This window comes from Camelus ferus, chromosome 13, assembly GCF_009834535.1.
Source record: "Camelus ferus isolate YT-003-E chromosome 13, BCGSAC_Cfer_1.0, whole genome shotgun sequence".
Taxonomy (NCBI): domain Eukaryota; kingdom Metazoa; phylum Chordata; class Mammalia; order Artiodactyla; family Camelidae; genus Camelus; species Camelus ferus.
Window position 1 is genome coordinate 64,848,271 of NC_045708.1, and position 16,819 is coordinate 64,865,089.

Genomic DNA, 16,819 nt, shown 5'->3' on the forward strand with positions numbered 1-16,819 from the left:
TCCACGTCCAGACAGAAACCTAAGCCACCCATGCATTTAAAAATATGACCGTCTTCTCCTGCAAGAGCTCCAATTAGCAGAATTTCACACGAGCCCAAGTCTAGGATACTATTTTCAAGGAGTATGTTGATAAGAAGGAAGACAGAAAGCGAGGAAGGGAGGCCTGGCTACTTATTTTTTCCAAACAAAGAAGAACTTAGTCTTCAAAGGAGTCCCATAAGCTATAGCTTATAGTTACACATCCATGATAATGTCTGGCATATACTGGTATCCATGCTGTAAACGTTAATTATATTTTGAAATGACTGTGAATGAGAGCCCTAGTAGTTACCGAAAGGAGTAGGTGCAGAGGCTCACTGAGAATGTAGCTGAGGGCTTCAGCGATGGAGTGGGTTTGAGATCTGTAATCACAGCTCAGACAGAAGGGCTGGGATTGTGTAGTTTCCCCTTTTCCTTACTTGTGTCACTTGGTATGAATTTTCTAGAATTGTTTTAATTCTTAGTTCTCCTTGGAAATTACTCCCTCAGTGATTGAATGGTACAGCAATCTCGATAGGCATCCAGTGTCCCGAGAAGTTGAAAGGACTCTTAAAACGATTTGATTTGTGGCCAGGTGAAAGCATGTGATGCTTCGGCACGGAGATAGGAGAGCTAGAGGAACTGGGATAAACTGGGGAGAGAGCTATTGTTTAGGAAACTTCAAGTAAGTGCCAGGCATTCTACATGTATTGCCTAATTCTCACACACCCTAAAATTAGTTGCTGTTATCACAAATTAGGAAACTGAGGCTCAGATAAGGTAAGGATTTGATCCCACATCGAGCAGCTGTTAAATTAAAGAGCAATTTGAATCGATGCCTATTTGATTCCAAAGCCCGCGCTCTTTGCGCCAAGCTGTGCTGCCTCTAGCTACCTTATATAGATGTCATTAATCAGTTTGGCCTTTAGTGGAACAAAGAAACATTGGAGATAACCACACCAAAACCAGGTAGCACTCCTCATCCTAATGGAGAAGAGAGAAATAAATAACTAAAGTGAAAATGGCTGAACAGAAAGATTAAAGGAAAGGGGCATTGAAGGCTGTTCACATATCTGCTAGATAGAAATTCTTTTAACCTCATAATGTCAATCAAGCAAACACTTAGTGAGTGATTGTGATACGCAGGAGCCTGGGCTAGGCATGGCAGAGCCCGAAGGGACAAGCAAGATAGCTCCTGTCCTTGGGAATCTGAAGTCTAATGTAGGGGGAATCAGGGGATGCGGAGAGGCTTAGAAAAAGTAGGTAAGAGCTCTCTTACTACGACCTATAAGGTAGAATAGAGCCCCAAACAACCTGAGTATTCCACCCCTTGCAGAGCACTCTCTCCTTTTTGCTTCAGGACAGATTTCCAGACACAGAAATGGGTGAAGTGAAGACTCTCCAAGGGCATGGCACCTCTGGCCTTTTCCTAGGTGCTGCCTTGCAAAGTCTGGGGCTTGAATTCTTATCTTTCTAAAAATAGATGTTACTATAATAATAATTCATGCTTCTTGTAAAAAACAGTTTAGAAATATGGAAAATAGAAATGAAAATATTATGTAAATGTATGGTAAATATTATAACAACGAACATATCCTCTGTTCCTCAGTGGTGTGCACACACACGAGTGCACATACAGTGATTATTTTATACGTATATATTTCTAGGATCATATTAGGTCTCTTGTTCACAAATCAGCTTTAAAAAAAGTACTTAACAACATACGTAGTTTCTAAGGCAATTCCCAAGACAACATATTATCTGCCTTACTACAAATAAAAGAAACAGTGTTGTATATAAAATCATGTTCTCCTGATGGTTATTTGAAAAGATACTTTACTTTAGATTTGGACTTAAAATACTGTGTTTTAGCAATAGAAATTGAAATGGTCAGGGTGCAATGTGAACTATAACTTCAATAGAGTGATTGTTTTGCTGATCTAATTGGTTATGGGAATAAAAGCATAAGGTTTAAAAGAAACATATCCTATTGTCTGGCACTGATGAAAGTACCCACAGAAAGCTCTTCACAAAACGCTGACATTTTACAGTACAGTTCTGAATGACGTGTAAATGCTCTTAAAACTTCTTTATGTTATAGCACTTTATAATGTCAGAATTGTACAGTGTTAACTTCTAAGTAAATTTTAATCTGGAAAATGGAAGGGTCATCTGGAAGGGATAATGCTGTTCCATGGGAATCTGGTAAGTTTTTAAAATATATACTTTTTTGAAAGTGACAATCTGTTGACAGGTAGTTGCGAATGCATTTTAAATTCCATCTAAAGGAATTTATTTTTTAAAAATCTGTTTTTAAATTGGGATATAATTCCTACAGTAAAATGCATATATCTTAAGTGCACAGTTCAAAGTATTTAAACAAATGTAAATGTTTGTGTCACCAACATCACAGTCAAGATACAGAGTATTACAAGGTATTTCTTTTAATTTAGGCAAATGTCATAGTGACTGACTGGTATGGGGCACGTGGCAATGATCCATCCACCCTGCAATACAGAGGGTGTGGAAAAGAAGGAAAATTCATTCATCTCACCCCTGACTTTCTACTAAATGATGACTTAACAGCTGGCTACGGATCGCGGGGTAAGTGTGACCAGTCAAGAAATAGACCTCGGACAGCACTACTTACACTCTTCTGTGCTTAGTGCTGAAAGGCACTCAGAGGACTTGAAATCAGCCAAGGACTTACCGTCTGGATGAGAAGACAGACCACATGCCCATGAAAAGATGAGGGACCAAGTGAGCCAGAAAGGGTTAAGTACCAGATGAGTGGCCCAGACAGGGAGTGCTACAAGAATTCCAGGAAGAGAGAGAACATGTTGAGCTAAAGGTGGTGGGAAAAGGCTTCACACAGGAGAGGCCCTTCAAGGTCAAGTGTCATTTTGATAAACGGAAAGAAGGGAGAGAATAGTAGAAGAGTCTGAATATAACCGAGGCAACTTAAGAATCCAGGGCACACTGGAGAGAGGGGAGCAGCAGACCCCACTGATGGTGCAGAGAGACTGTGGGTAGTGAGCAGTGGGACAAGATGCTACAGCGCACATGGGAATAGGTGATGGAGAGCCTCTAAGACCCACATTAGTGAGTCACCGCTGAAGGTTCTAGCGTAGGAGTGAAAACATCAAAGTGGAGCATTCAGAAGATGAATCTGGCTGCACAGATGATCTGGGTCCCTCAAGTCAAAGAGGGAGAAACTGGCCATCTGGAGAATAAGCTCAAGTCCAGGTGTGAGACCATGAGACTTGAGTAAGATCGGAGGCAGTGGGATGGGAAGGGTAGGAAAGATGGCAGTAAGGACAAGAGAATTTCCTATGTGCCAAGTGCTGTGTTATTTGCTTTTCATACATTATCTTATCCAATGCTAACAACTCTAAGTAGTGAGAGATCTTCCAGAGGGGAAAAATGGAATAGAGGTCAGCACTGCTTTGGAGTGAAAGGCAAGGATTTGGGGCGGGGGGCAGCATTAAGGAAAGCACCGGGTTTTTTATTAGAGATAGAAGGGACCAGTTTAAAGGGGAAATCCACTGAAGTCTGAATTTAGGCGAGTGATTGTGAGGAGCAGTGGACTCTGCTGGTGGGAAGACCTGGCCCGTGGTTGGACAAGGATGACCGGAGTTTGACAGAGACATCAGGGTTTGGAGACTGGCATTCCGTGGACGACATCTGAGAAAGAAACTGTGGTGAGGAAGAGTCACAGGTGAAGGGCAAACTATCCAATTCTCAGTTTTCCGTTTTGGATTTTAACATACAGCAGTGCCTTTCAAGTGATGTTTTCACTGTTACCCCCGTTTAAGTCTAACCAGATTTTATTATCCTCTGTACAACTAGCCACACATTCTATCAAACACACTTTATAAAACTTTATAAAAATAGGGTTTCTTCTTGGTAACTGTGTGAGGTGCTGATAATCTTTGCACAAATATGTGACTTCACCAACTCTTCTAACTCCCATGATTTAGCACAGGCTTGTCCTTAACACTCTCAGCTTAGATGGTTCCCCGCCCTTCCTTTGGCCCCAGGTCCCAAAATTGCATAATATGCCAGAGCCTAAGTCAACTCAGCAAACACTTCTTGGGTTCCCAGAGCTTAAAAGAATTCAAGGGGAAAAAAAAAAAAGTATACTTTGGGAGGGGCGTTAATCTGGAAAGCTTGTATTAGGGATAAGCCAGTTTTTATCTAAACATGGAAGGAAATGCAAGATTTAGAGAGGGAGAGATAAACCTATCAATGATCGGATGCCGAGGATGAGGACTTCCACGAGCTAAGAGTTAGTTAATATACACACAGAGAATCAGGGATAAAATGAAAGAGAAAGGACCGTCCAAGCTGGAGAGGAGGTTCTATCATCTTTCTTGCTCCTTCTTCCCGCCCTGGCCCTAGGGTTGCAATCACTGCCCCAGACAGAGAATTACCTACAAGGAAACAAGCAGCAGGCATGCTTGGACGTCACACACTGAGGAGTAGCAAGGCTTTATTTGCTTCTTTGATGTCTTAGTCCATCTGGGCTGCCATAAAGAAGTATTGTAGGTTGGGAGGCTTATGCACAACAGAAACGTCTTTCTCACGGTTCTGGGGGCTGACGTCCAGGATCTAAGCACTGGCACAACTGACGTCTATGAAGGCCCACTTCCTGGTTCACAGACGGTGTCCTCTCGGGTGTCCTGTCATGGCAGAAAGAGGAAGGGAGCTCTGTGCACTTTCTTTTATAAAAGCACTAATCCCATTCACCCTCATGCCTTAGTCACCCCAAAGGCCTATCTCCTACCACACTCACACTGGGGATGAGGATTTCAACATGTGCATCTTGGGGAGACGCTTCATTCAGTCCGTAGGCTTCTCTTCCTTTCCCAGAATCCTGAACCTACGGGCATGTTTGAAGCTAAATAGAAACCTGTTAGGCAGCTTCCCTGGGGACGTGAGAGGACGTGGGACTCCTCACTGATTTCAACACGTAAATCACTGGTTTGCACTTACAGAACTAACCATATTTCCACACTGCCACTTTTATGATGGTGGGCAATAAAGCGGAACATTATGGGAGTGGGGTGGGAAAGAGGAAAGCGGGAGGAAGAATTGCACGTCAACCCTTTGAAACGAGTATATATCATCAAGTGATGTTACACCTTCCCTGATTAGCAAGGTCCACTGTTGAAATTTAAGGAACTCAAAGCAAAGGTCTCTCTTCCACAGGCAGAGTGTTTGTTCATGAATGGGCCCACCTCCGCTGGGGTGTGTTTGACGAATATAACAGTGAGAAACCTTTCTACATAAACGGGCAAAATCAAGTTAAAGTAACAAGGTTAGTACTTTTTCACATGTTTAAAATTCACTGTTTATTTTTTGACCCTAAAATTGAACTTATAGTGGCAGCTGAAGCTTAATTGACAATTTTCAATTTTTATTTTAATACATTTTAAAAATTGGTAAATATTTATGTTATTCAAATATCAAAACAATATAAAAAGTTACACTCATGTATCATGTTCCCACTACTCTCTTTTCCCTGTTCCCGTCCATCCCCTCTATGTAACGATTTTTATTCGTTTCTTGTATATTTTTCTTGTTTCTTCTTCTTCTTTCTTCAGGAAAGTTCAAATAAATATGAATATGTATTTTTCCTCACTCTTTTTAACTTTAATTGCATAGTGGTCCATTGCATGGATATACCAGAATTTTTCAGCCAGTCCTCTGTTGTTGAGCAAATGGGTTGTTCCCAATATTCAGTCATTACTACAGGTTCTAATGCTATACAGAAGTCATTTCCATTACACGTAGGAAGATCTGTTTATCTATCGAATCGCTCCCAAGAATTATTGGGTCATAGGGTACCTTTAGCTGTAATTTTGGTAAATATTGACTGATTCTTCCCCTAAAAGTTGTATTGTTTTTTCTTCCCACTGATAGCATTTGAGACTGCTTATATAGGAAGGAATCCTTTTAAATACCATCATTATGTGTTCATTCTCTTCTTCCTCTGATATTCAATGGTAATGAGCTCAAAAGAGCCCTGATTCAGGATACCACCACTTTTGCCTTTCCTTGGGCCTCCAAAAGTTCATGTTGTTGTCCTGGAAGCTTTTGCTTGGACCCTGGTTAGCTGGTAAAGCCCTTGGCAATGCAGAGCTGCTCATTCAAATCAAATGCTTTAAAATAGAGTGTAGTGCATTTCTATTGATCTGCCTTAATCATTTTTAAAATGTTTTATGTGTATCTAGCAATCTACAATCCTTGAAAGAAATGATTTTATGAGCCAACGAAAAAGAAATATTAAGTACTTCTAAAACAGATCCAATTTTTCTTCCCATTTTAGGTGTTCATCTGACATCACAGGCATTTTTGTGTGTGAAAAAGGACCTTGCCCCCAAGAAAACTGTATTATTAGCAAGCTTTTCAAAGAAGGATGCATGTTTATATACAATAGCACCCAAAATGCAACTGCATCAATAATGTTCATGCAAAGTTTATCTTCTGTAAGTATGATCTTAGAGTAACAAACGCCCATAAGATTCCATCTCTTCCCAATATAGGCTGACATGTTTTAAGTAAACAAAGGGACAATTAAGATTCACTACATTTTAGAGCTTGGGGGACCTTAAGTTCATCTAATTTTTACTTTATAGATTGAAAAAAAACCCTCAGCACCACGCTCTCCCCGCTCACTGCCCAAGATGATCAGTAAAAATTGATTCCTTTAGAAAGTGATTATTTGCTTTCCAGGGAAAGTGATTTAACAAGAGAAATCCTGGAGCAGTCTAAATAAATGGTTCATGTGGTGGTGCTCCTTTATCTTTGATAGGAAAGTTCATTGGGTTAATGAGAGTGATGTAACACATGATTATATTTCTGTCATTTGAGGTAGCATACCATTCTTGTTTGAATGGAATTTCCCGATTCTCTTTCCCTTGTTTCACATAGTCTAGACCTTAAAAAAGAAAAGTCAGGTGTTACCAAGGGAAGTCAACTAACCCTTAGCTTCGCAGGTTCAGAAACTCAATCTTGTCAGTCTTCCACACTAACTGACAAGAGACTATTGTAGGAATCCAGAACACAATTTAAAAATTATTATTTAAAAAGAATACTCTTAACTGTCATGAAGCTCTGACACTCACATCCTCTGGCCAGCTCATTTCCTCTCTGAAAGAATCAGCATAGACTAGCCACGTTCCTCCCAGAGACCTGCTCTGAACGTGTGGAACAGGAAAGGAGGGAGTTAGGAGACGCAGAGATTTAGTGGTATCAGCCCTCATAACCCGATGTATTTACCAACTTCTTCCCGTCAGTGGGGCACTTCCTTTCTGTGGGGCTGGGAGCACTTGGGCAGTGCCCATCTGAAGTTTTCTGTTTCTACAGTTGATCAATGTCCCTTAGATTGACAAATTCTATTTTTTTAAGATAATTTTTTTATTCAGTCCAGTTTGAGTCAAGGCTAAGACTCATTCTGTAACTTTAAGATGATTTTTAATATTTTTTGTCCAATGCATTATGTTTTTAATTTACAGCTTTACTATCTGAAGCCAAGTTAATTCCATGTATTTCATCTACATTGTTTGTGACTTGGTACTGTCTTTGTGATCATCTGAAAGACCTACTCATTAATATCCAGTCAGAAAAGTTTCACAATTCCCTAACCATAGTCATGAACTATAAAGAAAAGAGTTAAAAACAAACAACAAGAACAAAACAGGTTCTACCTCATCTCCCCGTCCTTCTAAGAAACTCATGTCCTTGTGCAATTACTCACTTTTTGAAGTTCAGCTTTCTTTTCTGAGAAATTTGAGTTGGGACTAGAGAGTCTGTAAGATTTCTTTTAGCTCTAAGCTTCCATGAATCTGATGGCAGGAAGCATCCACTCTTTGTAGGAATGCAGCCACTGGGAAATAGATGACAACACATTACTTTGCAGTGCAAATCATGCCTTTAAGGGGATGCTGGCCTAGGTTTCACATTATCAAATGAATTATAGCTCTATTTCCAGATTAGGGGTAGTGGGAGATCGGGAAGTAGATTTAGGTTGTTTTTTTCCTTATCTTGTTCTTATAGAGATCAGTATTTGAACTAGCTCAGTATATGCTGACTGATCAATAAAGGTGCAGTGGTTATTAAATATTATTCCAAGGAATAGGCTGACCAAAATAACATTTCCTGCAGTGTTTTCTTTAGCAGACTATCATGATAAGAAAGGTGAGTTGTTTTATTTTTTTAAGACTAAGATATCATACATGGTCTATTCTCAGTTGTCTAAGTGCAAATAAACTTCAGTAGAGGTTGACCTTGGCAAGGGTGCCAGTGTTTCAAGCAAAGGGTGCCAAGGTTTATTTGCAAATGGAAGCGAATTCTTGAAGTAAAGACGGATATTGCTGTAGTACTTCTGATTTCTCAAGTTTCAGCTCATTTTTCCTTTTCACCTTTAGTTGAGAACGAGAAGTATGTCTAATAGGAGAAGAGTACTTTTATTTTCTGATAGGCTTTATTCTCTCTCCAGGTGGTTGAGTTCTGCAATGCAAGTACCCACAACCAAGAAGCTCCAAACCTGCAGAACCAAATGTGCAGCCTCAGAAGTGCGTGGGATGTAATCGCAGACTCTGACGACTTCAATCACAGTTTGCCTCTGCAGGGGGCTGAGCTTCCACCTCCCCCCGTGTTCTCCCTCATACAGGCGGGTGACAGAACGGTCTGCTTAGTGCTGGACGTGTCCAGCAAGATGGCGGAGGTAACGTTTGAGCCAAAATAGTCATAAACCGTTGATTATTTTTTCTGTCAGGTTTTAATTCTTTCTCTTTTCAGGGGGTAAAGGCAAGGATGGATGAAGCCAAAGGCTTGGAAGAGTCAAGGCTACCATCTTTCCTTGGAGAGGAGAGAGAATGTGGCCCAGAAATGGAGATACTGCAGATAAATGAAATCCACAGATAATTCCTAACTCTCATTTCTGCTTCTAATTGCAACCTTTGCAACCAAAATCCTTTCCAAAACTCTGACATGTAATGAAAGGCTCTTTTCTGACCACATTCCACTCATAGGCAGACATCAAATAACGGCCTTATTTCCCATTTATATACTATTGTATCCAGATCCAAAATTCAGAATTAGTAACAGCTCATTTCTTATCTCCTTATCCATTCTTAGGGAGAATATATAATGTTAAGACTATCAACAAATGTTGTAACCCAAAAGATTTTTTTTTGCCATAAAATATGACTTTTATTTCACATACCTTAGAATACTGCCAACCTTCTTCCGATGTAAAGGTCTGTCCTTTATTTTAATTATAGAGCCCTCTTGGTGCAAGATAAAAATACTATTCTCTTTATGATATTAGGATGATAGTATTTATATTGTGAAGTACATTTTAAAAATGACAAACCCTAGGTTGGGCCCACCCTCCTCATTTTTTAATATTGCTAGTCCATGACCATTGAAAGCTTGACTTTATAAATATTCTTTCCTCAGATTTTAATTAAAATAATTGAAAGCAATACAGCACATGGAAACATTACAAAAATACAAAGGGTGTAGACTCTGAGAGACCTGCGGGGTATTAAATTGGTGGTGCTTCCTAATCTGTGTGAAATGCAGGTCCAGATATGTGTAGGCTGGAGATGGAGACCGCAGCCACCACTGCACAGGTGTTCATGTGGTTCAGCTGGCAGCTCCCACAGCCTTCAGAACAAGGGACCCTAGTGACTGCATCAATGTTGTCACCTGCCCAAACATGGACATAAATATTACCTTATACTTAGTACTTCAAGGTACAACTATTGTCATATACATATCTCAATTGATCCTCACAGTAATTCTGCATTGATTAGAAGAATTATTATTACCCCCACTTTGCAGATGAAATGCTCAGCCTAAGATGACCGTGATAACAGACGGCAGTGTCGGGACAGATGCTCTGACTGCAGCTCCTCTCTCTCTACCATCAGGTCTTTGCAATGCTTCCCCTTACCCAGGCTGAGTTTTAAAAGAAGCAGTTGCAAATCTAGTCTCTGTTGGTTCTACAATCTTTGAATTGTGAGTTGCAGAGAAATAGTGGATATTAAGTGTTCTTAGGGATTGGTAAGTTATGAACAGCTTGTCAGGGGGCAGAGTTCCAAACGACACCATCCTCCCTGAAAAGCATTCATCCTTGAGACTGCAGATAATCAAACACTATTCTAGCATTGTCACTCTTTACAACACAAAAAAATAAAATCACAATCTGACATCTCCAAAGAATTAGCAGGGACACTTGCTAATGGAGTTACTCAGTCATACTTTTGTCTACCAATCAATTGTTGTTACCTTCCTTTTTTCGTTTTTTGCAACATAGGCTGATAGACTCCTTCAACTGCAACAAGCAGCAGAATTTTACTTGATGCAGATTGTTGAAATTCATACCTTTGTGGGCATTGCCAGCTTTAACAGCAAAGGAGAGATCCGAGCCCAGCTACACCAAGTGAACAATGATGAGGACCGAAAGCTGCTGATTTCATACCTGCCTGCCACTGCGTCAGCCGATGCAGAAACCAGCGTCTGCGCAGGGCTGAAGAAGGGCTTTGAGGTACAGTAGGGCACCCCAAGCCTTGGATCACCGTCACTTTCCTTTCCTTTATTTCGTATCTGAGGTTGCTTCTGATTTGGGGCCACCTGTTACAGTGCGGTCATAGGAGCCTCGAGTATCGGAGAGTAAGGATGGGTTATCTTTAAGATCAGGACCATGTCTTGTTCACCACTGAACCCCTCGTGCCTAGCAATATAGCTGGCATGCTATAGTTAGTTGCTTAATAAATGTTTGTTGAAGGAATGCATAAATTAATGAATACAATGCTGGGAAACTTAAGCATCATCTGAACAATTTCTAACACTATCCCTATCATTTCTGGGACTTTCCTGTCTGTGGCTGTTGTTACCCTTTGATTTTCCAGTCAAAATCTGCATGTCTGGCTCCTGCCTATAGTCATACTAGACCTTAAGCTATGAGTATCAATTAAGGCCAGAAGTATATTGCAAGATTAACAGAATTCGCCTAAATCAGCACAAGTTTGGATTCAACATTGGGGATGCAGCCCTGTGTTGAACATCTGGCAGCAAGCAAAACACAGGGGAAGGGGTGGAAAGGGATAAATTGGGAGTTCAAGATTTGCAGATGCTAACTGCTATATATAAAATAGATAAACAACAAGTTCATACTGTATAGCACAGGGAACTATATTCAATATCTTGTAGTAGCTTATGGTGAAAAGGAATATGAAAACTAATATATATGTATGTTCCTATATGACTGAAGTATTGTGCTGTACACCAGAAATTGACACAACATTGTAAACCAACTATACTTCAATAAAAATATATTAAAAAAAAAACAAAAAACACAGTTGCAATTGTTGCTGCCTGCAGGCAAGTGTTTCTCAACCTTGGTTGCCCATTGAAATCACCTGGGGATTAAAAAGTTCTGATGCCTAGATCTCACCCCCAGAGATTTAACTGATCTTGGGTGTGAGCTGGCCTTTAAAAAATTTAAAGTTCCCATCTGACTCTAATGTATAGCCAAGGTCGAGAGCCCCTGCTCCAGGTCCTCTTATAGGCCATTTACTGGACCTCAGAAGCAAGGATCTCACATCATCATGTTCCCCCTTCTGTGATGGACACTATTCTAAACTAGGGGCAGAGCGTGGTGATTTGAACAGGAGGAGTCCCCACCCGCAGGTAAGCGGGCAGTGGCATGTAGGGTGACAAGGGCTGTGACGGGGTGAGGTGAGGACTGAGTAGAGAAGGGCATGGAGTATGGGGAGCTACAGAGGACCTGGAAGAGGCACATGCCCCACTGGTGGGGAGTTTGGAGTGAGAGTGAATTCTGCTCAGTTTGGCATTCTGAATTACATTTCCTTCCAAATGACGGATACCCTGTGTGCAGGTGGTTGAAAAGCTGAATGGAAAAGCCTTTGGCTCTGTGATGATATTAGTGACCAGTGGAGATGATGAGCGTACTGCCGACTGCTTGCCCACTGTGCTCAGCAGTGGGTCAACTATTCACACCATTGCCCTGGGCTCATCTGCCGTTAAGAACCTGGAGGAAGTTTCACGTCTTACAGGTAAGTAGATTTCTAAAACATACTTTAGAGCATTTCCTTTCAATTTGAATATTCAAAGAACAACCATGAAACTTAGATTATGTCAGCAGAATACACGGCTTAATTGAGAAAATATAAACAACTCTCTTAGGAAAAAGAAACAAAACCCACAAAAATTCATTGCAAAAACCTGCCAAAAATTTGCTGACATTTTTAATATTTAACTTAGAAGATGCCAACTAGATACATCTAATGAAAATATCATTATTGTTATTTCTTTGTTAAACCAGCCTGAGCCTGTAAAAATCATAGAGCTAAAAAGTAGGTTTAAGACTAAATGCACTAACTTCTATAATAAGAATACATACGGTATTTTAAGATACGGATTTTGTTGTTGTTGTTCTAAATGAGGCACAGAGTAATTTTACCTTATATTCCTATATTCAGTAAAACTGGGTTTGCTAACTTGAAAATTGAAAGTTAGGTTTTATTGAATTATTTTTGACAGTAATATTTTCAGAATGTAAATGTAAATATATAGCAATGTAAATAGGTAGCAATTAACCTAGATCATCTTCAATAAGTGTTTGTTGCATTGCTGTCATGTCTTGGGCAGAGTTCTAGACCCTGCAGTTACTGGCGTGAACAGAACAGACAGCACGACCTGCCCTCGGCTGCCTGCTCCCCGTGTGGTTTGCCGTGCACCCCATGGTCATGCAGGCTGCTGTGCAAAGCTTGTCCAGCGCAGCCCCTGCATCTCCCCAGACTCACCCTCTCATGCAAAGAAAGCTTGTCAGAAAAAGTCTATCATCTTATTTTTGTTTTATTTTATGCATTTTAATAGCTAACACCCAAACTGTGTATTTCAGGAGGTTTGAAGTTCTTTGTCCCAGATAATCCCAGCTCCAGTAGCATGATTGACGCTTTCAGTAGAATTTCCTCTGGAACCGGAGACATTTTTCAACAACATATACAGGTCAGAGTTTCCTCAGTATTCTATTTACAAATGGGGGAGAGGGAGATGGAAGCAAGGAAAACAGATGAACTGTGCTAAATGTCTCATTAACCTTATTTGAATATGCAGCAATCCTTGTTACAGTAAGAGAAGACTTTCAATGAGCTTCTTGACATCCCCAGAGCCACCCGTGATTTCTACCCGATGTCTGCACTTCTCAGCCCTAGGAGTCATTTCCCATAATTTCAAGGTCTATAGTGGAGCCTACTCCTTCCCTGCGGCTCAGAATGGGGCTGGGGGCGGGGCATGGGGTGGAGGTAAGGCCCAGAGAAAAGTAAGAGTCAGTGGATTTAGTTTTAGCTCAAACTTTCCATCAATCAGAATCCATTTTACTTGATTCTTTAAAACCTGCTTTGAAGCTCCTCCCTCATATGCAAAATATCATCTACTTCATTAAATTCTAGAAGATCCTAAAGATGTCTTCAACTTCCGCAATTCGGTTTTGCTCACAAAAATCTTCCTTTACTCAAGCCATTTTTTTAAAAAGGACCAATTTTTTCCCCTACGTACTTGAAAGATAATTTGAATAAAACTAAATAATGTTTTGAATAGAATTTCATCTGCTGTTTCCTCGCAGATTGTAAGTGAACTTGCCAAGTTAATGGCTTGATGGGAACAATGAAGTCAGTAAATTATTCTTAGAAAATATTTAACGTGAAGATTATATGTACACAGTAAAGGCAGTAACCACACTTCCATCATTAGAGGTGGAAAAAAGGGGAATTATAAATGATAATAATTGGTTCTTTTGAATAATCTTTCTACCCTTGATTTTCTGTTTAATAATATGGGATAAAAACAAATGTTTTAAAAAGTAAAAGAAAAAATTTAACAAAACATTATCCATATGAGTCAAATTAGTCCCCAAACTTGGCCACCTGTCCCCGGTTATTTGCATGCCATTAGCTTGGCTAGACTGCGACCAGAAACTACATCTGACCCCCTTCCACAGCCCCGAGCCCAGCACAGAATGAGGCACCGTAGTCAGCAGCCACAAACGCTCGTTCAATTGATTTGAACAAATAATCCACGACGTCTTTGCTGTCATCCACCAATAAAATTTTACCCTTTTTCCAAGTCTGAGCAATCCCACCAAGGGCTGTTAAAGTACTTGTTTAATAAGTATAATTTTTTGAAGTTATTTATAGACTTGTATCCTTTGTGGATACACAATGACTAAATTCAGGGTCTCTGGTGTCAGCCTGCCTGGGCTCGACGCCCGTTCACCTCCTCACTGTGTGACACTGGATAGCTTACTTCTCTAAGCCTCAGTCGTTTCATCTGCTAAATGTGGGTAAAAACAGTACTCATCTCAAGGGGTTTTCATAAGGATTAAGAGAGATTATGTAAGTAAAGCACTTGGCACAGTGCCTGGCACCTGTATACAAGCAATTATGCACATAGCTTCCTGTGAATGACTAAATGATTTTTTAAATGTACCACCCACCCAAAAGCCAATGTTTGATTTCTTATTAAAATACAGAAAAGTATCTGGACAGATTATATACAAATTAATTAGAGCACATTCACAAACAAAAATTTAAAAAAAAAGCTTATTAGAATTGCTGCACTGAGGCTAATGTTGATTTGGGTAAGAGATTAAATGTGAGAACAGCTAAAATCTCTCGATGAAGAATAATGAAGTGACACGTGTACTAGCTGTAACAAAGTATTTTATATCTACTGTACTTGCAGATATTTTCTATGAAAAATAATTGATGGAAATAGAGGACATGTCAGAATTAAATTGTTTTCATTTTTGCCAGTTCATTTTATTTGTCATAAAAGTAAAAGATGGAACAATTATGCATAGGCTAGAAACTTTCACATACATATTCTCTTGAGCAGCTTGAGAGTACGGGTGAAAATGTGAAAGCTCAACATCAGCTGAAAAGCACCGTGACTGTGGACAGCAGCGTGGGCAATGACACCACCTTCCTAGTCACGTGGCAAACCAGTGGTCCCCCTGAGATCGTATTGTATGATCCTAGTGGGAGAAAATACCACACAGATGATTTCATCACCAACCTAGCTTTTCGGACTGCTCGTCTCTGGATTCCAGGGACTGCTAAGGTAAGCGTGGTAAGCTTGTTCATAAGGACAACATTTATTCAAGGTCATGACTTTCAATTGAATAGCGTAATTAAACGCATTACATAAAGGAAACCCTAGGCTGATATGTCAAAATTTTACATTAGGTATATGAGGGCATTTTGTGAACATTCAAAATTTAAGAGGAACAACTGAGATGTGGTCAAAACTTTAAATAATGGATACCAAAGGCTTCTCACTTCAACAGTGGAAATCAGTATTTACATAGTATAAATAATTTCTTTTTGCTTACTTCTTTACTAGAATACCTATTTATATGCTTAGAAAAAAACCCTACTTAGAGTTTATAATATAAATATATGTAATACAAAATTTTGAGCACCTACTATGTGCTAGGTCTTGTTCTAGGTGCTTTACAATAAAATAAGAATAAGAACAGGGCACTCAGCGCACACAGGAGGCATATGCAGGCAGTGGGAGGAGGAGAACGCTTCCTGAAAGTGAAGACATCAGAATGGAAATATGGAGGATTAAGGGACGGAAGGTGTGAATGACATTCTAGGCAGAGGAAACAGCACGTAGAAAGGCTCAGAGAAAAAGAATATAGCTTGTCATAGAACTACGAGTACTAGTTTGACGCAGATGAACTACAGAGTGCAGTCATGCAAGGTGGAGATTTAGGGGGAGAAAAAAGGAGGGGGTGATGAGGCCAGACAGTTATGCGGGAGTCAGTAAAAGGAGCAGGAGTTTGCATCTTACAGGTACAAGGAAGCACTAAAGGTTCTAAGCAGGGTGGTGAATTGGTCAAGTCCATTCTCGCGTTGCCTGAACGCAGTTCCTCCTCAGCACCGTTGGTCCGTCCTCCCCCCAGATCGCTGTCAACAGCCTCTGCTTGGCCTCCCTGCCTCTGGGTTAGCACCTTTCCTGTCAGTCACCTCTGTCAGAGCGATCCTTCTGAAGCACAAACCTGATCAAACGTGTCTCCTACTCGAAACTCTCTGATGGTCTCAGGATAAGATCCATGTGGTTACTATCGTATACCAAGCCCTTCATGTTCTGGTTTCTGCCAGATAATAATAAAAATTTTAAAATATTTTTTTACACAACTTTTAAAGATAACTTTCCATTTCTAGTTATTACAAAATATTGGCCATATCCCCATGCTGTACAACACACCCTCGAGGCTGCTTATACCCAATGGTTTGTACCTCCCACTCCCTGACCCCAAACTCTCTCATCTCTGCCCCTGTCTCACCTTTCTGCCGCACTCATCATGTTCTTTTCACATCTGGGCACAAGGATCTACACTTTACTTCTTCTTGCTGCTGTTGCCCGACCTCTGTCTGGATTAGGTGCCCTGCATCAACACACTTATTACACCCAAAGAGCAGTTTTCCACGTGGAGGTTTCTGCCATGTGCCTGTTGTGACAAAAAAAAAAAAAAAATAGACAGATAGATGATTTTGATGCATGAATTGTGACTTCACTGGAAAACAGTAAAACCATATGAATCCCAGTGAAGAAGGTTGGGCAGGGTGTGGTGGCATCTTAAATTTCCAGAGTTAAACCGTAACCCATTGTTTTCTCTCTTCTTCCTCCTGCTCAGCTGTGTTCTTCCTGTTAATTCCAAAGTCTAAGAAGGAGCAGCAGCAGAAATGAGGAA

General features: G+C 40.3%; 1 protein-coding gene across 1 annotated transcript in view; it reads left to right on the top strand.

Moving 5' to 3' along the window:
• The window catches only part of CLCA2 (chloride channel accessory 2), a 33,651-nt gene that overhangs the window by 1,718 nt on the left and 15,114 nt on the right, over positions 1 to 16,819 (top strand). Inside the window, exons 3-10 of the mRNA XM_006190158.2 lie at positions 2,472 to 2,622; positions 5,230 to 5,338; positions 6,350 to 6,509; positions 8,522 to 8,749; positions 10,349 to 10,579; positions 11,933 to 12,110; positions 12,959 to 13,065; positions 14,953 to 15,177. Of these exons, the coding sequence (XP_006190220.1) occupies positions 2,472 to 2,622; positions 5,230 to 5,338; positions 6,350 to 6,509; positions 8,522 to 8,749; positions 10,349 to 10,579; positions 11,933 to 12,110; positions 12,959 to 13,065; positions 14,953 to 15,177 (1,389 nt within the window). The remainder of the gene's footprint in view (positions 1 to 2,471; positions 2,623 to 5,229; positions 5,339 to 6,349; positions 6,510 to 8,521; positions 8,750 to 10,348; positions 10,580 to 11,932; positions 12,111 to 12,958; positions 13,066 to 14,952; positions 15,178 to 16,819) is intronic.